We start from the raw sequence: 23,858 nt of genomic DNA, 5'->3' as shown, positions 1-23,858 counted from the left end.
ATACCTTTTACTGAGATTATGTCATTTGCAGACCGCGGAATTTGATCTTTATGTTGCTCTTCTGAAACTTGCTCTTTTCTTTAGCTTGTAATTCCTCGTGTTCTGCCGCATTAGGCTCTGCCCACAACTTTGTGTGAGCTAGGTGGCCTTGTAGGGCTTGCTGCTGCTCACTCCTGCTTTTGTGCATGGATATCCCACCAAAACACTTTGAATGCATGAAGGGTGTGCACAGCCATTGCTTCTGGCCCCTTGGGAGCCAGGGTGTAGCTGGAGGCCAGCGGTGAGCCAGGAGCTGCTGGGAGTTCATCAGCTCTGCCACTCGGGAGCAGCCAGTGTCCACAGCAGTGATATACCAGTTTTCTAAAGGCATCTCACAATGCATGTGTGTTATCACACAGAAGATGTCCAACCTGTTTCAACTGTACCCATGTAAAGCCTTTCTTACGGACCATTAAAAAATTCTTCTCTATACATTTTTTTTGTTTTATTCTTTCATTTCTTTGTGTGTATAAGTTAATTATAGTTCTGCTGTATATAACCTATTTTTAAAACATATAGAATCATAGAATCATTTCAGCTGGAAGAGACCCTCAGGATTATCAAGTCCAACCATAACCTAATCTAACTCTAGCACTAAACCATGTCCCTAAGAACCTCATCTATATGCCTTTTAAACACCTCCAGGGATGGTGATTCCACCACTTCCCTGGGCAGCCTGTTCCAATGCCTGACAACCCGTCCCGTGAAGAATTTTTTCCTAATATCCAATCTAAACCTCCCCTGGCACAACTTGAGGCCGTTTCCTGTCATCCTGTCACTTGCTACTTGTGAGAAGAGACCAACACCCTCCATGCTACAACCTCCTTTCAGGTAGTTGTAGACAGCAATAAGGTCTCTCCTCAGTCTCCTTTTCTGCAGGCTGAACAGCCGGAGTTCCCTCAACTGCTTCTGATCAGACTTGTGCTCCAGGCCCCTCATCAGCTTCATCACCCTCCTCTGCACACTTTCCAGCACCAAAACTGAACACAGTATTCAAAGTGCAGCCTCAGGAATACACGAGTACGGTGGTATGATCACTTCTCTAGTCCAGCGGGCCGCATTATTCCTGATACGAGATATGGTTACCCATTCATTGTGAAATTCCATTAGACTTTATGCTGAAGTGTACTAGATTTCTAACAGTGCCGTGGTTCTCCTCGCTCTTCAGAGGGTGTTAACTGTAGGCTACGCAGTACATTTACTTGTGTTTTGCTGGCTGGCAAATTAACAGTTTAGGGCATGTTGATGGAATCTACCAAAATTTGCCATTTGACTGTTGCAGTGCTTGTGTTGCCTTTGTCATAATAATTTCAACTTCGGGCTTTTTCCATAAATTTATCTCAGTTCGGTGCCTGACAGAGTGAGCAGGAGTAATTCTGAAGAAGAAGGGGAAGGCAAAAGAAATTGATCGACATATTTTCATAGGCTTGTTTATAGCAATAGCATAATTAGAATCATAGAGTAGTTTGGGTTGGAAGGGACCTTCAAAGCTCTTCTAGTCCAACCCCCTGCAATGAGCAGGAACATCTTCAACTAGATCAGGTTGCTCAGGGCCTCATCCAGCCTGGCCTTGGATGTCTCCAGGGATGGGGCATCTACCACCTCTGGGCAACCTGTGTCAGTGTTTCACCACTCTCATTGTAAAAAATTTTTTCCTCATATCTATCCTGAATCTCCCCTCTTCTAATTTAAAACCGTCACCCCTTGTCTTATTGCAACAGGCCCTGCTAAAAAGTCTGTCCCCATTTTTCTTAAAGGCCCCTTTTAAGTACTGAAAGACTGTAATGAGGTCTCCCCAGAACCTTCTCTTCTCCAGGCTGAACAACCCCAGCTCTTTCAGCCTGTCCTCACAGCAGAGCCGTTCCAGCCCTTTGATCATTTTTGTGGCCTCCTCTGGCCCCTTTCCAACAGGGCCATGTCTTTCCTGTGCTGGGGGCTCCAGAACTGGATGCAGGACTCCAGGTGGGGTCTCAGCAGAGCAGAGGTGGAGAATCACCTCCCTTGACCTGCTGGCCATGCTCGTTAGTGGATGAGCATATACAAGCATGCCTTGATTAGCCATCATTTGGCAGGCATGCTGTCTTAGTCCGAACGGAGTAGCCTGTATGGGACTTCATGCTGCCCGCCACAATCTGCTGTGTGTTTGCTCAGTTTTTTTCAGGAAGGACGGGTGGCTCAGAGTTTGGTGCTGGATCACCCATGTCCATGGCCAGGCAGCAGCAGGGCTGTAGTGCTAGAGCAGAATAGCTGTGGTGGGGACAAGGCATCAGTGCTTGGGATTAAAGCAGCTCCAAGCAAAGGTGCCCCTTGCAGCTGCTGTGGTTTGCAGCTCTTTGTAGCACTCTGGCCTAGGGCACAACACCGAAGCAGTCCTGCAAGGGGTGTGAATGTGCTCCTCACACTCACACTAAAGCATGGCAGTGCAGCAGAGGACACATGTAAGGTGCCTTAGCAAAAAGTCCTCCTTCCTAGGCAAGCCAAACAAAATACCTCATTGATACAGAAGGATAAAAGTGGGTCACCTTTGCAAAATAGTATGTCCTTTGTTGCTGAATTGGCCCCACCAGTCTTGGCTATTCTAGTGGGTTGTTGTACATGTGAAAGACTGAAAAAATCAATATGAAAAATCTCTAAGCACTGCTACTCTTCTACAAAATTTAGAAAATGTGGCTTTCTGACAACTTGAAGTTCCCCTGCTGCCACTACATACTGCCTGTAATTTGTTCTATTTTGATTTTGTAACTGTGCACAAACACTAATTCTTGCCAGTCAAAATTTGGCATGAGGTGTTAGAAAAAAAGGTTCATTTGTGGATGTTGAAAGCATGTGTGAAGACTGCTATTTAAAAATATGACTGGCACAAATGGAGGAATTATGTCTGAACAGTGTTTCCGAGCACCCCCTCATGTCCTGATCCTTCTGGCATATTGTCTCAATTTCCATCTGAGCTTCCTCTACCCACGTTCAGAGTTCCCCATATTGCTGTAGCCCTTATAGACTGTGATTCTTGTTCATTAAGTCCTTGCTGGAAAATCCTTTTTCAGTTCAGCTACCTTCTGCTCAGGCTTTGTGCTTTCAATCTTGGTCTGTAAACTTCCTTGAAAATTCCAGACTTCTATCAGATCACCTTCTAGGAATTTTTCTGCCCAAAAAGCTGTCTCCCTAGGCTTAACACCCTGTTTTTGTGTGAGCAGTCATGTTATCATTGTTCTCTTATTGATGCTAGATGCTTCCTGAGCTGGGTGAGAGTAGGGCTTTCCCCTGTTCTCTGTCCATGGGGTTCCTGAGCTGTAGAAGGACTGGTTACCGGAGTTCCTTAAACCTCCTTCCCCCAGTCTCTAACTCTTTTCCCAGTTTCAAGTATTTCTCCAGCCTTTTCTTGCTTTGGAGTAACTGCCTGTGTAAACTGCCTCATCCAAGCTTAAAAGCACAGTATCTGGTTACAGCAATATTTGCACTGAGATACAGTAACACTTATGTAGACAAGTATGAGGAATAAAGTTGCAGTCAATTACAGAGAAGAAATATAGAAATTATTCTAAAAGAGACTTCAGGTTCAGTGTTCTTCAGAGCAGGACAAGATTCTTTTAAGATAAACATCTCTTTGGAGAAGAGTATTTGTTTTGACCTTCTACTGGAATTGTTTAAGGTATAATAGATGTTTCATTTTACAGTGGAATATGGTTTGATTGTTATTGTTCCGCTGCTTCTTGTTGTAAAAAACATGGAAATAGAATTAAAAAAGAAATGCCTTGTGTATGTTAAATAACGTGTTGTTCTCTTTGTTATCAGACCTCTGAGTTGTATGGTCATGGTGAGAAGATGCAAGAAGTAGCGGAGTTAGTCAAGTGGCTAATTTCCATGGGGGCGAAAGTTGAAACCATTGGCGTGTATCTACTTCATGCTGTTATCAGACTGTGTATCAAAGCAAGTGAGTGACATCTGCAGCTAAAGTAAAACAACAGTGGCCTTCATCAGAGAACTGACAGCTACAGCTTTCTTAATTTTTTTTTTTTTAGACTAATGAGATCAGATCATCTACGTATAACCTTGCATGTGTCAATAAGGCAATATCGTGGAAATGCTGTAAACAGTCTCTCTGATCATCTCTGCCTGATAGTGGTACAAGCCCAATGTGTTTGTCCTCTTCCATGGTTTGAAGCAAAAGTGTGATTGATGTGGGTCTTTCATAACCTGAATGTTTCAGCTTTGACAAAAATACAGTATTTCTTCCTGGCTCCCCAGTGTGGAGCAACAGTTTCTGTATGTACTACAGAGTCGTGAGTCAACCTCAGATTTGCACTTGCTGCGAGTCAGCGAGAATGTAGCGTCCTGTCTCCCACAATGCAGCTGGCTCTTACTGCGGTTTCTTTCACATTTTTATTCTCTCTCCTACTACCCATCTTCAATAAAAGATCTCATACAGATGCATCTTGCCACTCCAGGATCTGTTTCTTCTGTATCTTTGTTTACCATGTAAATCAAGTGGGGTTCTTTTATCATTTCAGGAAAGAACCATCTCTTCAGGTGGTTACTGACTCAGAGGCCGGACTTGAAGGATAGGATCAACCAGCAAGATAGAGATGGATGCACCCTCCTGCATATTGTGGCATCTTCCAGTGGATATTCTCAGAAACGCAGTAAATACAATTATTTTTGTGTGTATGTGTGTGGTGGCTCGTTTTCATATGGAAAAATGAATAATGGAAGAAAAATTCGGACCCCAGTGTTTACAGTTCCATGCTAAGGAGGAAGATAAGAAAGTCCTTTTATCTGAAGGTAGACTTTGTAATGGTAACGAGTATTTAAACATTTCAACAATTCCCTTTTAAAACTGTGATTGTGTCCATTTTCTTTGCTCTTTGGTTTGACTGGTTATGATTTTCCCACAACTATGCTGCAGTTTCTAGAGTCATAGAAGTTACCTTTTAAAGTTTGTTGTGCCCTTAAAATCATATTAGATAACCTGGAGACCTATCCTGTTCTTTGAAATAGATGAAGATTTAAAACATAAGTAGAAGTGTGCCTTGTCAGAGGAGGAAAATGAAATGCTTACCTTCATGTTTTCTGTGGGATTTGTTAGTTTAGCCTGGAGTTTCTTCTTGTATCTTTTACTCTCCCCAGTAGGTGGCAACAGGAAATAAACGTCAATGCCAAGATAACACCAGACTTCCAGGTCATTAAATGCAATGATATTCTGGTGGTTCTTGTTAATAGTATGAAAGAAACGCACACAACATGTATCTAAATAATTTCATTTTCTGGAAAGGTGTAACATGTCTTTTGCAGCAGTTCCATCTGTTGCTAAATGACTCCTGTATTTTCCAGAATAGTCCATATATATATATATTTATAAAAGTTTTTTTTTTATATTTATATAGTACATATATATTATATACAGAATAAATATTTTTATATGTATTTATTTATTAAAGTTTATTTCCTTATATTTATATAATATATATAGACATGGCATTTCAAAAAGATGGACCCAGTTTGAAATCCCACTGCTTTGAAATTGGGTCCACCTCTCTGAAACACCGTGTTATACATTTTATATATATATATAATATGTAATATATATAATATATTATATATCTACAATGTATTATAGTATAGTCTGTTTTAGTATATTATAGTATATTTATTATATTTATATTTAGAGTATACTTGTAAACATATCTAGAAATAAACCCTTGCACCCATCTGTTAACAAAACCAGTCCCTAAAATAGCTTGAATGGTCAGTCTTAGACAAACAAAGCAAGGCCTTTGTGTTAGTCTGCATCATTTCTCCCTCATCTAGATTTTGCCTTTGGCACATGCAGTACCAGAGGCCATGTGCTGTGGTGGTGTGCCGAGGGGAAGTGTGGTGGTCCAACACTTATTTGCTCACTGTTGCTCAGTCTTCTCCTCCATGACTTGGTGATCTGGTGCTCCTGCGCTCTCCTGGCTGTTCTGAGGACGTGGCTTATAGCAAATGTGCCTCTTTGAAGCAAGAGGAGCACAGGCAGCTGCTTGCAGGGGTGCAGAGTTTCCCCTGGTAGTGCAGTGTGACATACTACGAAGCGAGCATGTCATCTTCCAGAATATTAGATACTGTGTCAAGGCTTTAAATCACCACTGTATTTATGGTGTTTATCTGTTATCTGTAATACTTGTGAAATGCTATAGAGAATAGTAGTTTCTGTTGAATGTAATGGTACCTACCATTAGTCAAACTAGACATCTTTGTTATAAGGCTTATTACCAAGAAAATCATGTGGTTTATGTTCACTGGAGAGAAACTCAATGCCTAGCTGTGTGTATTCATGCCTAAATATGTGAAATATTCTGGTTTATTGAATCACCTTCCAAACAGTAGCAAAATCCCTTGTTTTGATTTTTGTTTTGTGTACAAACCAGTTTTCCTAGAGCCTGGAGAAGAGGGCTGAGGCATAAAGGAGGAGGTGAATTCCACATAGTGGCTCTGGCTAGTGAGATGCTCATGAGGCATCCAGTCACTTTGTGTTTCTGTGCTCACATTTCCCAACTAATAATAATAAAGACACAGTTTTAATTTTTTTTTTGAAAGGGTTTCTTTTGGGGAAAAATACTTGACAATATGTCATTCTTATGACACTGGAAAAAATGAGATTTATTTTTTCAATTAAAATCATGCTAGAAATTGTGCTAGGAAATTAACAATACAAACAAAAGAAATGGAAAATGGAAAAAAAATACCTGAACAATGAGAATTATTCTTTCTCTCATGTTTTTTTCATGTAATGTTTTAGACCAAACAGAAGATGTGATCATGCTCCTGAATTTTGGGGTTGACCCCACTGTTCCAGATGCACGGTCAAGATACGTCATAGATATCTTGAAAAAGAACAAAAACTTCGATGCTGTAAAAGCAGTCAACAATCACATTGAGAAACGTACTTCCACTGAGAAACAGACAGGTACTACATGGACTGTGTGCTCTTCCTGTTTTGAAATTATATCCTTTAGATACAGAATTGTTTTATTTGTAGTTGGTAATAGTAGGTGCTTTTTATGTAACTCTTCCTATGAGCTGTCAGCCTGATCTCCTATCAGTCAATGATGAACATCTTTTACTTGCCTGAAGGTGCATGCTGTCCAACTGATGGTCTTAGTTTATCATCTAATAAGTAACTAGAAGTTGCTCTAAGTTACTATAAGCCACTGTTTATTTTCCTCACCCTTGACATGATGCTCCCCCATCATAGAAACTGCTTCTTTTTGATGCTTTTTCAGTTTTAACCTTTTACCTTCACTTTAGTGTTTGGAAAATGAAACATTTTGTTAAAGCATTGGTGGCATATTTAAAGTGTTTTTAATAACAGAAAATATTGACAAAAAAAGAAGCTCTGAAACAATGAAAATGTGAGTGAGAAGTTGCTGACACTTTTAAAAACAAAATAACATTTTAGTGAGAGGTCTTTGTCCACAAGGTTCTAGCCTTTGATCTGTGTCAGTGATATGCAGCTAAAACTCCTGTATGACTTGGAAAATTTTAACCTCTACACATGTTTGGGAAAAGAGTAGCTGAGCAGACTATCAGGCTAAAACTACAAAAACTTTTCATAAGCAAAACAGGGAAACTAAAATGGAGTTGCACTCTGGAAGTATGATGAAACTTCAAAGTGCATTTTAAAAATTAGTAACAATACCTCCGGACAGTTTGCGAAGGACCAGTTGTCATATAGGAAGACACAAATCTTAATTGTCCCAGTGCTAATGTGAAATTCCAGTCTGCTTTTTTATAATAGGCTGTTAATTCTGAAAAGGATTCTGACTTGTCTGGGGTCTTTTTATAAGTTTCCATTCTGAAAACTCATGTGTCAAGTGTGATTACCCAAATAATGGCGATTTCCTCTTCCACTCCAATAAGTGAGAATGGGAGAACACACAAATTGTACAGTTCTCCCCCAGCGTGACCGTATCGAGACTGGCTACCGCTTATATAGTTTCTTGTCTGCCCTGATGAATGGAGCAAGCCCAAGCCGCCTATCCTGCAGTGAAGTCAGAGAGATAATAGCTGGGGCAGGAGGTGGGGAGCTGTCTACACTCAGGATGCCCTGCGGGATGCACTTTCTTGGCAGCACGGTGCTACAGCTTGGTTGCTATTTACATCCCAGCTCTGAAAAAGGCTGTGGTGGGCCACAGACATTTTGAGGGGAGGATCCAGTTGTAGGAGGCCACTTGGATAAGCTATTTAGAGTGTCCACATGAGAACTGAGGGACTGGCTGGTCAGGCAGGATGTTCCTGCTGGACTCTGAGGTTCAGAAACTGAGGTGGATCCTGCAGCTCATCCTTTCGAGCTGTAGTTTAGACTGGTGTTTAAAATCAAGTCCAAAGCATGGACATTGTTCATCTTGAAAGCTTTTCTTCAGTACAGTCTGAGATGGTTTGGTGCCTGATCTGCTTGTTTTCTGTGTCACTATCCAACCAGAACTTTAAGGTAACACCTGTATTAGCATTATTACTGTATTATAGCCCAAAGCATAACCTTTTCAAACCAGGACTTGCTTGTGTCATGCAAATCTCAAAGTACGGATGGAGAAAAAGACTGCACAGGCAAATCAAACTTGGCAAAAAGCCAGTTTCATGTCTGTATTGCATAGAAGTTTGCTGGAAAGCAACAAGTTTCATTGCACTTCCATCTTGTGGCTCCTGGCAAGCAGATTCCCACAGTTCTTCTGTCTTTACTGTAGAGATCTTCTGCTCTGCTCTGGAGAAGGTCTTAGCCCAGTGGTTCTCAGTTAGGAGGTTAACACCAATTCCCCTGTGGTGGTAATTGCTTTGGTTGTTGTTCCAGGTAGCTCACTCTGTCTTTTGTAGTCAATTTTTCTTTTGCCAGTGCACAGCCCCCAAGAGTTTTCTAGGCTTAATTGCAAAATGAGAGGCTGGAGACTAAGACACGGCTTTACAGGTGACAGTCTGAGGTTAATCCTGGCTGCTAGAAAGATGACCAATGTTGTCTGACCCTTTGTTTGGTCTTTGATGTACTCCTCAGAGCCTTTAGGAAAATCAGGCCAAGTCTTTCAGTTGTCATTTAAGGGCATTTATTAGGACATAATTTAAAATCTGCCATTGTCTGTTACCTACGTATCTCTTAAACTTGTAGCTGTGATTTTGGTGTGTGTGTGTCTTGTTTTTTTTTTTTTTTTAAGAGGACAAATTATTTTATGGCTGTGTTTCTTAAATGACACTGAGGAATCAGACAAGCCCAGGACACCTGATTAAGCTGAAAACATAACTGGTTTTAGTAATCTACTTAAAAAATTCTGAACAGTGATATCACTGCAAAGCAGCAGTGTTCTGCCTGCATGCAGATCAGCAGTTCAACCTGTGAACTATTACTATTTTCAGCCCAGTGTGTTATGGTAAGGAGTATATTTGATGAGTGTGTCAAATACCCTTTGGGATATGAAGTCCATCACAGGACTGTTTTGACAGTAAGCATTTGAACCATCTGTTTTTAACCTGCCACAACACATTTCTCAGAGCCCTGAAAACATGACAGCAAGGAACTGGATTTTTCAATTTCTGTAATGTTTTGCAGGGGGCAATGAAAGCAGATCCATAGCTGATACAGATTCTTTCTTGGATGTTATTGAACAGTTTGTCCAGTTCTACAAGCTTGAAAAAGGAGCACATCATAAAAATGTTTTGAAGGAAGATGCAGTGAAGCAATTTGTGAAACAGCTGTCTTCTGTGAAAGGTACAGCGAGTTCCCATTCTCCCCTTCACAAAACTCAATTGCTGTGAAAAATGTGTTTGATGCTAACATACGGTTTTGGTCTCTTGCCCTTCCTTTCCTTCCCTGCTTCTGCAACTGATATTACTGAAACAGTGCACTTTTACTAATTTTTGCTGTTGTGTTTTGCACTTAGAACCACCAGAATATGCACAAAATTTTGGTATGATGAATCAAAATGTTCAAACGTATTTGGCTGTCAGCATCAGGACAAAAAGATGCAAGCGTACTTTCAGCTTAATGGAGTTCATTATACTGAAATTAGTTTACAATGAGATTGATTTTATTCTGTGGTTTGAGTGAGTTGTGTTGTCTTGACTGTCTTGCAGAAATTCCTGAAGGGATGATTTGCAACATCTCCCATGACAGTGCTAACAGCTTCATAAAACAGTTGCTGGAAAAGCAGATGTGGCCTAAAGTTTTGCTGCTGCTAACAGGGAAAGCCAATGGGGAAGCGCCGTCTGGTGGAGGACTCTTCAAAAACTGCAGTCTTACTGATGTTGACATTGGCAACATTATCCAGCAGTGTGACAAATCAGATGAGCAAGTGCACCTCATAAGATGCTTGATTGAACGAGGAGGTGAAAAACCGTGCAATATTGATGTGTTATCATAGATCAGACATTTTATTTGGCATGTTTGGAGCAACATTGTTTCAGAAAAACCAACATATATTTTTTTGTGGCTCTGTATAACTGCAGGAGCTTGTTGGAGTGTAGTCGATTGGCTGCATCCGCTGTGTGTGACATGGGGAAGCTAGTAAGGCTGTGTAGGATGGAAGATGTTTTTCAAATGAAATTGGGCTGTCAGGATTGGTAAAAGATAAAAGGCCAAAGATTATTGTTGCTTCTTTGCTTGTAGTTTCTTTGTTTTTTAATTTCTCTGTCTTCAGCCACAATATTATCCTCATAGAAACTGTAAGCCAGGGTTCAGCCTGTTGTTGCAAGTAATTGACTACTTCAGTGATTTCAAAGGCATAAGCAGATGTCGTTCTTTTTTTAGCTAGTGTAGATGTCATAGTTTTTCTTTTTTCGCTTGAGGTTTGTTCCTAAGATCACTCTGGCATTTTTCATTTCATCTTTTAGCTTGATGTTAGCTATAAATTGTGGACACACAGTCCTGCTGCAACCTTGTGAGTGCCAGAGGTGCAAGGAGGCTTCTTGCTTCAGTCAGTGACTCACTTGAAGAAGATAGGTTCTCGCCTTTTTGTCTTCCTATCACAACAGGAGAGCTGGTTGCTCAACTTAATGGGAGATCAGAGGAGATTCTGAAGATTTTCTTAGTCAATAACTCTTTAACAGATGCATGTAAAAAGCTGACAAAAAAAATGTCACCTGCTCAGCAGTCAGCATGTACCTTCATCTGTTTAGAACTTCGTGTAATTTGCAGATTTGACCTATTGGATTTAACCCCTGATATTTTCATGTCCTTCACATCAGCTCTGCCAGATGGGACTGGGACCAACTCAGAAATACCGCTGAAAATATGCCTCAAAAAGAAATATTTTGAACTGGTATATTTGCTGTTGACCAAAGGTGCAGATCCTCGAAATGTCTCTATTGCACAAGGAGATACCCCTTTGCATGCTGCAGTTTCCATCTGTTTAAATAATAGAGGTAAGGCTTGTGTCTGCCTGGGCCGAGGCGTCACAAAGGGCTCTAGCAGATGTGCACCGTTTGTTTTCACAGCATCTGTTGAAAACATCCCCGTTTCTTACCTGTCCAGCCCACTGCCCCTTCTGCTGCTGTTTACTGATGTGGTAGCAGCAGATCAGGGTGTTTGACTGTGTCTCAGACCCCAAAGTTTGCGGGTCAGAGGATACACACCAGTCTTTGTTAAGCTGATGCATTCTGCTTTCTGGTTGCAGTGGCTGGGACTGTGAAGAGAGTTAATGGCAGCTCAGCTGACCAGGGAGAATCAAGCAGCTGTAATGTTACTGTTTTAGGAACACATTCTTGTGTAATCAAGCTGGTTTAGAAAGGAAAGCTCCTCTTTGAAACCCTGTAAAATGTGTACTGGGTAGGAATGAAGCAAACAGGAAAGATCTAGGAAGAAACAAAGGTAAACGCAGAGCGATGGCAGCAGACTTTAAAGGAAATCCTGCAGTGGCATCTGAAATCTGTTTCTCTGTTTAGTTGTAAATCAAGCAAAGTTTAGTTCAGAGGAGTAGTGAGTGAAAGGACTGTAGGACTTACATGAAGAAATTCGGATATAAGCCCCAAAATCAGGTTTGATTTTAAATTAAGAAAAAAAAAATGGAGATGAAGGATTAAAATAATAAAAAATCCTCAATTTATTAATTTTTAAAGTAGACACATTTAATTTAGTAGCTTTAGAGAGATTAAAAGCATAAATACTGCCAGTTGTAAATCTTAAATCAGAAGATTATGAAGTCCAGTGACAATATCTTAAGTATTTTTCACTATGTAAAGTTTTTGAGGTGGAATTTCTTTACAATGATTTTGGTGTGTCACTATTTTACAGTTAGGAAAGAAAAGTTGCACATATATTATCTAGTTTAAATCACATCTATTATCTGGATTAAATCCAGGAAGTCATAAAGTGTATATGTTTATATTTTGTTCTGTTTTGTTTTGTTTTTCCCTGAGGATGTATTGTGCTAATCTTCTTTTGTAGGAAATTGTTCTAGGGACCTCAGATATCTGGAAATAATTTGTATTTGCCACAGGTTACTTTAGTAAGCCAAAGTTATCTGCAGCAGATTACTTCTGGATGGCGTATTAAAATGAAGCAAATGACCCCAGAGCGGTACCCAGAGCTGCTGCCTGTGCACATGACCCGAGTCACCAGCCCACACTGGGTAGCAGCCGGGGCTGATGTTGGAAGGTGAACAAATCTATCTGCACCTGGAGGTTAAAAAAGGAATGAAACTGACTGATGCTGCAGGAACAGTTGCAGCACTAGGGATTTTTAAAGCTTTGCTGCCATTGCATTGTTTTTCCTTGGATATTAGAAAAACTCACTTTTGAGCCACTTCAAATAAGCATATTTTACAAACATGAAATGTAGATTTTTTTTTTTATTTTGAAAGCAAGTTGATTTTCATTTAATAGCTGCAAGAAAAGTATTAAAAATTATTGACCTTCAAAGCAGCCTTGTAAAGCAAGTGATTATTTTTTGTGTTCTTTCTTTCAGATAACACTGGTTTTAACATCCTGAACTATCTACTTGATCTCTTTGCTTCAAGACCTTCTGATTTTCCATTTCTTAATCCAAACATACAAGATGAGAATGGAAATACAGTGATGCATGTTATTTTTCAGAGAGGATTTTCAAAACAGGCTAAGAGAATAATGGAGTCATTGGCAAAATTTGATGTTAACTTTAATATAAAAAACAAACTGGGAAGAGATGTCAGGTATAGAATTAAAAAAAATGACCCACTGCTACTTGCTTGGAATAATGCCGCACTGGAGAAGAAGAAGCACCGGCAGGATATAGCAGGGCAGTCAGTTAAAACATCTAAGCCCGTTCCAGCCTCTGAGATTTCACAGCCAAAGAGCACAGGGCGTTCTTCATCTGGGTCCTCATTAAAGGCACCATCTGGCAACGCATTGCATAATGTTTTAAAAGCCCCATGTTCTGTAAAGACAAAGAAAGATCAATTGGTAAAGCAGGAAACAGAAAGAATAAATAGCCCGTTAACGCTGCGGGAAAGTCTAGTGCAGGCAATCACAGCTTTAATTCAGCAATTGAAACTGGGTGACACCCTGAGAAAGGATCATCCTCTGGTACAGAAGCCACCTTCAGCCCAGACTAATTTGGAGGAGGAAAGAAGTGAGTCCTCAGAACCTTCTGGAAGCATAGCTTATCCTGAAGGAAAAGGGGATGACTGGGAGAAAAAGAAGGGAGCAGGGGAATTTAGTATGGACCTACCTAGTGGAGGGAAGAAAGAACCAGAGGAAGAGGAGGGGACGATTCCAGATACTGAGGCATATGTGCAGGAGTTCGATAACATGACCTGGGAAATAGAGTGCACTCCTGAAATGCTGAAGACGTTGGGCAGCAAAGCGGTGCCTCATTATCTGAAAACTAAAACTATAAAGACAATTAAGCAGCTTGGCAATGGGGAATGGACTAGGGGTCTTCAGAAGCCACTGAAACATTTGAAAGCTGATATCCAGCTTTATGAAGCGAAGTTGGGCAAAGGTGCAAGAATGCTGTGGGAACTTGCCATCGACTTTTCTCCTCGTTGCAGTGAGAGTGCAGAAAAGATTATGGAGGCAGAACAGACAGAAAGTCTTCCAGAAAAATCAGGTAGAGTTTACACAGAAATAATCAGAATTTGGGCCATTGTTCTCGACCACTGCAAGCTGAACCGTGTCTTAGATAATATATGTATTTCCTACAATCGTGGTTTATCCTGCATCTTGAGGAAAAAGCTCAAGGGCATAAATGAAGGACATCAGAACCACAACATGACAACACAGAAGCGTGTTCCACGTTGTTACATTGAAGACCTAGAAGCAGAAAAATCGAAAGAACATACCATACCTGAGTATTTCCCTCCAGCTAGTGCAGCAGAATTGGAATACAACATAATGAAATTTCACAGCTTCAGTACTAACATGGCACTTAACATTATAAATGATGTACATTCTTCTGTTGAATACCCCTTCCGAGTTGGGGAGTTGGAGTACGCCGTAATTGACCTCAATCCAAAGCCCATGGAACCAATCATTTTAATTGGACGAAGTGGGACGGGAAAGACGACTTGCTGCTTGTATAGGCTTTGGAAGAAATTCTATTCATATTGGGAAAAATCCGCCTTGGCAAATGGTCCTCTGCTGGAGAGGCAAACATGGCAGCATAGGCAGTACAGCGGCATTGAAGAAGCTCAGTTACAGAAGGAAGAGAGTGAACTAAATCAAGACAGTGATGATTCCAGTGAGGAGCAGGTGAGTGATGAACAAGACGGGGACAGTGAGGATGAAAAGGTCCCTGCAAGCACAAGTGGTGCAGAAATGAATTTGTGTGATGACCATGAAAAAGACCAAATGTGCAGTGCAGAAGCATCCAGCAGGCTGGAGCACCTGCACCAGATCTTTGTGACAAAAAATCCTGTCTTGTGCCAAGAAGTTCAGAAGAATTTTATTGAACTTAGCAAGTCTTCCAAGGTAACCAGTCACTTCAAGCCTCTGGAGCCAAATGTTCACAAGCTACAGGACATTAAAGATGAAAATTTTCCACTCTTTGTCACCTCCAAGCAGTTGTTGCTGTTACTGGATGCATCCATGCCTGATCCATTTTTTCCAAGAAATGAAGATGGAAGCCTTAAAAGAATCATTGTGGGTTGGAGTCCTCAGGAAGACTTGGTGGTACCAAATTGGCAAGATGAAGATGAAGAAGGTAATGTTGAAGCAGAACACGATGATGAAAGAGCTGCAGATGTGTACTCTAGGGAAAGCGATCCTCGGACTTTTGTGACTTACGATGTATTTGCAAATGAAATATGGCCAAAAATGATAAAAGGTAAAAGCTCGTACAATCCAGCACTGGTTTGGAAAGAAATAAAGTCATTTCTGAAAGGCTCTTTTGAGGCACTCAGTTGCTCTGGGGGTAAACTTACTGAGGAGCAGTACAAAAAACTGGGCCGAAAGAGATCACCAAACTTTACAGAAGACAGAAGTGAAATTTATCACCTCTTTTGTCTTTATCAGCAGATACGATCGCAGAGAGGTTACTTTGATGAAGAAGATTTGCTATATAATTTATCTCAAAGACTCTCAAAGCTCAGGATGCTGCCATGGTCCATCCATGAGTTTTATGGTGATGAGATACAGGATTTCACCCAAGCTGAGCTAGCACTGCTAATGAAATGTGTCAATGACCCTAATGCCATGTTTCTAACTGGTGACACGGCCCAGAGCATAATGAAAGGAGTTGCTTTTCGTTTTAGTGATTTGAGGTCACTGTTTCATTACGCGAGCAAGAACTCCATGAGCAAGAAGCAGCGTATTCGAAAACCAAAAAGGATATATCAGTTGTACCAGAACTACAGGTCTCATTCAGGTAAAGTAACACATTTATTTATGATCTGAACCTGTGCTCTTCAGATGTCACTAATGATTGAAGTTTTCTACTGGTGAATTCAAAACATCTTTAAGCAGTCTGTTTTTGTAAGAGATCAGATGATCACGTTTTTCTGACATGCAAATTCTGTGTTTTGACACCTGAACTGGAAAACCAAGAACTAACTTTTTTTTGAACACTCATGCTTACTGCATGTTTTGACTGTATTTATTTGAAAGAAAACTTTGTTTCTCATTTAGGACCTTCATTTTGTGAGGATGCTGCTAAGTCTTTGTAACATCTGTTCTGATCTTTATTATGCCCAAGAATAACATGCACTCAGAATGGCAGAAATATGAAGTGTACCTTACAACTTTTCTTCTCTGACTAGTGTTTTTTGCCATATGATTTCTTAATTTCAAAATTCTAAAAAAAATCCTTTAAAACTATTTTGTGAGAGAGTATGAGACAGACTGAAATTTAAAATCTGCTTTCTGCTTATTACAGGTATTCTCCGTTTAGCATCTGGAGTGGTTGATTTGCTTCAGCATTATTTCCCAGAATCTTTTGATCGTCTTCCTAAGGACTGTGGTCTGTTTGATGGGCCAAAACCTACAGTCTTGGAGTCCTGCAGTGTTAGTGACCTAGCAATTCTGCTGAGGGGCAACAAAAGGAAAACACAACCCATTGAATTTGGAGCACATCAGGTTTGCTTTTCTTACTTACACAGCTTTTTCCAGATTCTTTCAGCTCTGTTGCTAAATCAGCATTTTATATGGACTGCCCACAACTTTCTTTTTGAAGCCCTTCTATCTCACTGATAAATTATGCTTTTTAAACTTAGAAATCTTTATTGAGTTGGTTTCTGGTTCTTCTTAGTACATGTCTGGCTCTTTCTGTTCTTTTTTGCATCAGGTGTTGCCTATCCCATCCCTTTCTAACTCCAAAATTTCTTACACCAGATCTGCAACTGTCTGCACATACCACGCGTTTGTCAGTCTTCTAGTGGCAGCTTTGTGACCTTTTTTGCAGAGTGTACTGGTATGTCTGTGTTAAATGTTACCTGGTTTTGAGACATCTCTGGCATTTTCGTGACATGTTTGTACGCTTTCTCTATGCAGCTGTTAACTTTTTTTCCCGCTTCCTAATATGTTCTTTTTATTAATGTATTTTGTGACAGGTGGTATTAGTGGCAAGTGAAACTGCAAAGGAGAAGATACCTGAGGAACTCAGTCTAGCACTTGTACTGACAGTTTATGAAGCAAAGGGCTTGGAGTTTGATGATGTACTCCTTTACAACTTTTTCACAGACTCAGAGGTATTTAATTCTTATCCATTTCCTGTATTTTTTTCTTGTCTTGATTTGACATGTGGTCTAATTGGTTTCCAGCTGGGGAAGGATTCTCTGTTTCCTCTGAAGATGGGTGGTTTCATCACAGTAGAAAATAGGGCTAATAGCTTTATGAATTGAGACTGTCTTCCCTTTGTGCTGCATTTTCCTTCAGACTGGCTGTTGCAATTTAAGGGAGAGCTTTGGGGTTCACACAATAGTGCAAGCACACACACACACACATTTCTGCTGCATACTGAGACTACTCTGCTAGCTTACATCTTGTCAATTCTTTTGGCGTGCTAGCTCATGGACTTGAAGTCGTGTCTCAGCCCCAAACAAAATGAAACAGAATGAGCAACCTCGTCTCTCCAGGGTTTCTTGTAACTCCAAACCTGAGAAGGCTGTGGTCCTCAAGGCTTCTTGCAAAGAGATACTGACCACAACAGCTTCTCTGTTGTTGCTGAACATCAGTGAGTTCTCCCCCTTCCCCCAGCCAGGCAGCATCCCTACTGAACATGCCTGCAGAGACTCAAAAATGCCCATGACTGAGCTGTTCTGCAGTTAAATATTCAGTGTGAATGTCTCTGTTGCAGATACCCTCTGCCTCTAGCCCTCGAAACAGTTTCTCATGTGATTTTTAGCTGAAAATGTATAGTCCACCCAAGGAGGTTTTTAAGTTTAATATCAAATTTACTTATTTGATGCATTAGGTGTTGCATATGATTTAGCCTTAGCAGAGTGATACAGCAGTATCCTGAATCACAAGACAAGCGTAATATAACAGTGGGCATATACAGCAGAATCACAATACAAATGTGATTCCCATTAGCAGTCCCTATATGCTCCACCATCATGGTGCTGGGTGACCCCAGGAAGTAATAGATAGTTTGAAGCTGGCTCAAGCCAGTCATACTCTTCCAGGTTTGTTTTGCTCGTTGCTCAGTTTTTGCACACTCTGCTGGGCTGCACTATATATTCACTTTCACCCTTGTTGGTCTGGGCGGTTCAGGAGGACGTTACTCTGTACTAGGTATTTTAGGGAAAATTGTTTATTTGGCTTGATGGCCACCTGCTACAGACATGTATCTCAAAGATTACCCTCTAATCCTGCTGGTGCTGAGATGAACTTCAGCTTTCTTGGTGAAAATTGGTGGTTATTCTGGAAATTCTTCCCTGAGATTGTTGTTGTTGTTGTTGATCTCCGCTCATCTCCTCTGAGCATTCTTCAGCTGGGGGAGTGCATTGGTCAGTCACAATGTAGGACCTTATCTTTTGCATATGTGGATAGTAGTGATTGCTCCTTACAAGTAAACCTCATTCTCCTGACTTTTTAGGCTAGCAAAGAATGGAAGATAATTTCTTCTTATACTCCTGATTCAGATGTGCAAGTAGGAAGAAAATTGCTAGTCGAAGTGCCTTTAGAGGATGCTACTGGTGTGCAGAGAAGAACTCCTTTTAGTGTAGAAATGTACAAGGTGAGTTTTTCTTAGCATTGGGAATTGGAAGGATAAACTAAATTCTTAAATCTTAGAAGTTGGGAAATTTCTTGAAGAAATCCTTTGATACTTTAGTTCCGTGTTTATTTAGCTTACTTTATCTTTTTGGTTGTTCACATTTGTATTAATATAATCTTGATTTTGAAACATAAGAGGTTTTTTGCAAATGTAATTTGATAAGAGAACAAAAACTACTTGTAATAGACTTTTATGTATATTTGCAGAACAACTGTGGTTAAAGCAAATCAGCTTGGTGATATTTAGTATTACTTTAGTCTGGTTTCAGATCGGTGTCACTACCTTAAAATTAAGGAAACTTTTTAGAATCCAGTGAGTCAGATATTTTCAGGATTGTATTGTAAAAAATGAATAATTGTATGTGCAAGTGATTAGAAGGAAAATGGACCATGACACCTGCAGCTGCTAGATTTGCTGTAGCAGTAGTTGTATGTGAATTAGCTGTATAATGGCTTATGTAATTGAAAATCTCATATTTAATATTTAGATTTGCTTACTTAAAGGTAGTTTTTATTTATTTTTAATTCTGCATATGTTCACTGTTTTCTTATAGTTGCAAAGTACGTATCTTTCTAACGATCTAGCTCATCTGGCGTTGTATTTTATTTTGGTGCATTGCTTTTTGTTTTTGGCTTCTGCTTCAGATGCTGAATGGAGAACTAAAGCAATTGTATACTGCCATTACAAGAGCCAGAGTAAATCTTTGGATCTTTGATGAAGACAGTGATAAACGGGCCCCAGCTTTTAAGTATTTCATTAAAAGAGAATTTGTTCAGGTTGTCAAAGCAGATGAAAAGAAAGGTAAAGTTATCCTAAAACTTTCTTGAAAGACTTTCAGACAGGACAGCCTACTTAGGCTTTCTTGCTTTTAGGCTGTGTAATAAAGCCGTTTAAATTCCTTGTTCCCTCTAACAGTATGCATTGATAACTGCCCTTGCAAATTTCCATTGATTTCAGCGTGTCTTATTTCTTTTGGCTCCAAAGATCAGTTGTATATGTTAATACGTAACTTCATTATTAATTCATTAGTATAAGTTTTCCTACTGTTGCAGAAGAGTCAGAGATCACTCAGACAGATCTGATCTAGTAGTTAATTGAATTCTAACCAGTAGATTTAGGTATGTAAAATAAATACCTAAATGATGGATTGGCAGTCAATACTATTTACAACACTTAAAATTAGTATGGGATACAAGGATTATCGCATAAACTTACTATACGTATCTTCCATGTTACGTGCATGCAAAAAATGTCACCATCCCGTTGATACCTGGTGTCGGGTAAGGGCAATTTCTCATCCTCAAGGGTTAACCCCGAGAAATGTCCCAACTCAAGGGAAGATCACAGCTCCTCAGCCAGCTGCTGTGAGAGGGATTGCTCAACGGACCCTGATGGCTGCAGATACTTATAGCGTGAAGTGCTTGATTTGTAGTCACATTTTCTGCTGTGTTTATACAGTTTCAGCTGCTTATCAGACCAGTCTCCAGCCAAACTGTTTGTTTTGGTGCTGTGTTCTCACTGGTAGCCTCACACAGTAGGATATACTTGGGTTAGACCTCCTTGATGAGCTGCTGCTCGGACCAAAGTTTGGTTAGTTCAAACAGGAGAAGTGTATCTGTCACACCTGCACAGTAACGAAGGCTGTTCACAGAAAGCCATCCCAGCTAAAAACGTTTTATCAAATGTAAGAATTTGGTTTCTGTAAAAACAGTGTATTTCCTCAAAGGTTTGTCTAAAAAGCAAGCATGATTTTTAAAGGTCTTTCAAAACCAAACCAAGCTTGTTGATTTTCAGTGCTGATAGGGAGGGATAAAATATATTAACTCATAGTTACCATTACTGGTGTGAGCTCAAATCATAAAGAGTTAGGAACATTATGAGATGTTAATGCTTAGTTTTTGGTACTTGATAAATGGTTTCTAACATAAAATGATTGCCCCAACCTTCTAGAGTTAGATGACAGCATGTTTGCTAAAACTTCAACTCCAGAAGAATGGATTGCACAGGGAGACTACTATGCTAAACATCAGTTCTGGGAGGTAGGAGCATCTGTTTATCTGAAATAAGGATTCTTGTCTATTCTGAAATATTACTTTTTCTTTGCATAATTATCTGTAAACTTTCAGTTGCTCTGTAGCAGTTTATCTTAACTTGTGGTTTGTAGTTGTGTAGGTGTCTGCAGACTACTTGTAAACAGCTTGCAAGAAGTAAGCAGGGAGAGCAAGCCTTCGGTCTGTAATCTTCAATTCCCTACTCATAAATTTGCAGTCCAATGAGGGAAAAACATTTTAATGCACACAAATGAAAGATTATTCAAAAAAATTATTATTAGCAACAACTGGAATTGACTGTAATTTGTGAATCTAAACCATGTGCTTGATAATTACACATTGCTGTAGGAAAATGAAAACATTTATTGGAAGTATATTGATTTGGGTTATGATCTCAGAGCCTTTTTATGTTCTTTTTTCAACAGTTATTAGGGATGGATACAAAATACACATTAAGGAGCAGCACGTAATAACCAAGGGAGCACTAAGAAAACTGCAGAAGAAGTAGCAAAATTATGATTTTGTTCCCTTACTATTTAAAGAAAATGGAGATTTGACAGTCTTTTATTTCCCAAATTGATTGTTAATACAGTCCAGATATGGGGTGACACTTAATGGGATGGAAGCAAAACCCAGCCAGGACACCACCACCAATTATTCTACAGGGAATTGTGGGAAGTCTCTAGATCAACTGCCCTTGTCCTTATGGATGATTTTAACTTCCCAGACATAAACTGGGAATATCATAGAACAGACAAAAAAGCCCAGGAAATTTCTGGAACATGTTGAAAATAACCTCTTGGTGCAGGAGCCCATTTAGATTTGTTGTCTGTAAACAGAGAGGGACTCATGGGCAAAGTGATGATTGCTGGCTGTCTTGGTCACAGTTACCATGAAGTAGATGTTTCAGGTTGTTGATGATACCCTGTTTCCCCAAAAATAAGACAGGGTCTTATACTATTTTTGCTTCAAATGATACTTACTCTTTTACATGTATAGCTGCTTGGATACTATTTAACTTTTTAAATGAACTGTAACTACGGCTTATTTTTGGAGTAGGGTTTATATTTCAAGCATCCTCAAAAATCTTGAAATATCATGCTAGGGGGAAACAGGGTAGGAGAAAGACTGCCAGGAAACCTTTATCCCTGTTTATGGTGAGAGCAGACTTTGGGCTTCTGAAGAAGCCAATTAGTCAAGTCCCCTGGAAATCTTACTTTGAAGGTCTTGGGGTCCATGAATACTGGTCACTTTTTAAGAGCCATCTCTTAAGAGTGTAGGAGCAGGCAATTCCAAAGTGTTAGAAGTCAAGCAAGTGGGGCAGAAGGCTGGCTTGGCTGAGCAGTGATCTTGTTCTAGAACTTAGGCAGAAAAAGAAAGTGTATGAACATTGGAAGCAAGGACAGGCAACACAGGATGATAACAAAGATGCCGTTTGCCATTGTAGGGAGAAAATTCATGCAGCCAAAGCTCGATTAGAATTCAAGCTTGCCAGCACCGTGAAGGACAACAAAAAGGAGTTTTTTTAACAATGAAAGGAGGATCAGAGATAACATCAGTCCATTAGTTGATGAGGTCAGTCATCTCACAAATTGGGACACAGACAAAGCAGAAACCTTTAATGTCGTCTTTGCCTCTGTCTCTAACACTGATTATGGGCCCTGGAACCCCAGAGCCCTGTGTTGGGAGACTGTGACTGGGGGGATGACACACTCCCAGCCAACTTTGAACTTGTTTAACACTTGCTGCTCTAGCTGGATGTGCCTAAGTCTATGGGGCCCGATGTGATTCATTCCAGTGTACTGAAAGGGCTGGCCAATTTTATTGCAGGACTTCTCCATTATTTTTCACTATTGTTAGAAGTCTGTAGAGGTCCCAGTTGACTGGAAGCTGGCAAATGTCCCAATTTTCAAGAAGAGTAAGAAGGAAGATCCCGGTAATTACAGACCTGTCGGTTTTACTTTAGTGCCTGGTAAAATTGTGGAGAAGGTTATTCTGGGAGTTACTGAAAATCACCTGAGAGACAATGCAGTCGTTGGTCACAGCCAGCACGGATTCACAAGGGGAGAGTCCCGCTTAACAAACTTAATTTCCTTTTATGACAAGATCACCCATATAGTTGACCAAGGGAAGCTAGTAGATGTGGTGGTTTTGGATTTTAGCAAAGCTTTTGATAATGTCTGCACAGTATCCTTCCAGACAAAATGTCCTGCACACAACTAAACATGTCCACAGTACGTTGGGTGAGCAGTTAGCTGAGGGGTCAGGCTCAAAGAATTATAGTGAATGGGGTTATATGAGGCTGTTGGCCAGTCACCAGTGAGGTTCCCCAGGGCTCAATTTTAGGACCAGTGCTCTTTAATGTTTTTATAAATGATCTGGACATAGGAATTGAGTGTACATTAAGCGATTTTACCAACAATACTCAACAAGGAGGAGCTGTAAACTCCATCAAGGGTAGAGCAGACTTACAGAGAGACCTGAATGGACTAAAGAGCTGGGCAACCGACCATATGAAATGCAACCAAAGCAAGTACCAAATTCTGCGCTTATGGCAGGGTAATCTTGGTTATAGGTACAAATTGGGCCACAAGAGGCTGGCGAACAGCCAAGTGGAAAGGGATCTGGGGGTCTGGGTTGATGGCAAATTGAACATGAGCTAACAGCGTGCCCTGGCAGCAAAAAGGGCTGATCATGCCCCAGGGTGCATCAAGAACAGCATTGCCAGCTGGTTGAGGGAGGTGATTGCCTGACTCTACACTGCACTGGTGCAACCTGACCTGGAACACTGTATGCACTTTTGGGTGCCTCAGTGTAAGAAGGACATCAGACTATTAGAGAGGGTCCAGAGAAGGGTGACCACTGTGGCGAAAGGTGTCAAAGGCATGACTTATGAGGAGCAGCTGAGGTCACTTGGTTTGTTGAGCTTGGAGAAGGCTGAGGGGTCTACAACTTCCTCAAGGAGGGCAGTGGAAGCGTGACCAGCGATGGGACATGAGCAAATGGAATTAAACTGTGTCAGGGGGAAGTTCAAATTCAGTATTAGGAAAAGGTTCTTCACTGAAAGGGTGGTTGGTCACTGAACAGGCTCCCCAGGGAAGTGGTCACAGCACCAAGCCTGA

The 23,858-nt window shown here is 40.4% G+C and overlaps 1 protein-coding gene across 3 annotated transcripts in view; it reads left to right on the top strand.

Annotated features, from left to right (window-relative positions):
- Window positions 1-23,858, top strand: part of TRANK1 (tetratricopeptide repeat and ankyrin repeat containing 1) — a 57,503-nt gene that overhangs the window by 18,923 nt on the left and 14,722 nt on the right. For all 3 annotated transcript variants that reach the window (XM_071804812.1, XM_065830947.2, XM_071804813.1), the window contains exons 8-19: window positions 3,832-3,970; window positions 4,548-4,679; window positions 6,815-6,982; window positions 9,611-9,769; window positions 10,135-10,386; window positions 11,245-11,421; window positions 12,962-15,838; window positions 16,346-16,545; window positions 17,019-17,156; window positions 18,506-18,646; window positions 19,330-19,486; window positions 20,636-20,724. In XM_071804812.1, coding sequence (XP_071660913.1) covers window positions 3,832-3,970; window positions 4,548-4,679; window positions 6,815-6,982; window positions 9,611-9,769; window positions 10,135-10,386; window positions 11,245-11,421; window positions 12,962-15,838; window positions 16,346-16,545; window positions 17,019-17,156; window positions 18,506-18,646; window positions 19,330-19,486; window positions 20,636-20,724 — 4,629 coding nt within the window. The remainder of the gene's footprint in view (window positions 1-3,831; window positions 3,971-4,547; window positions 4,680-6,814; window positions 6,983-9,610; window positions 9,770-10,134; window positions 10,387-11,244; window positions 11,422-12,961; window positions 15,839-16,345; window positions 16,546-17,018; window positions 17,157-18,505; window positions 18,647-19,329; window positions 19,487-20,635; window positions 20,725-23,858) is intronic.

The sequence above is a fragment of the Patagioenas fasciata genome, chromosome 2 (assembly GCF_037038585.1).
Source record: "Patagioenas fasciata isolate bPatFas1 chromosome 2, bPatFas1.hap1, whole genome shotgun sequence".
NCBI lineage: Eukaryota > Metazoa > Chordata > Aves > Columbiformes > Columbidae > Patagioenas > Patagioenas fasciata.
This window is presented reverse-complemented; position numbering and strand designations above follow the sequence as displayed.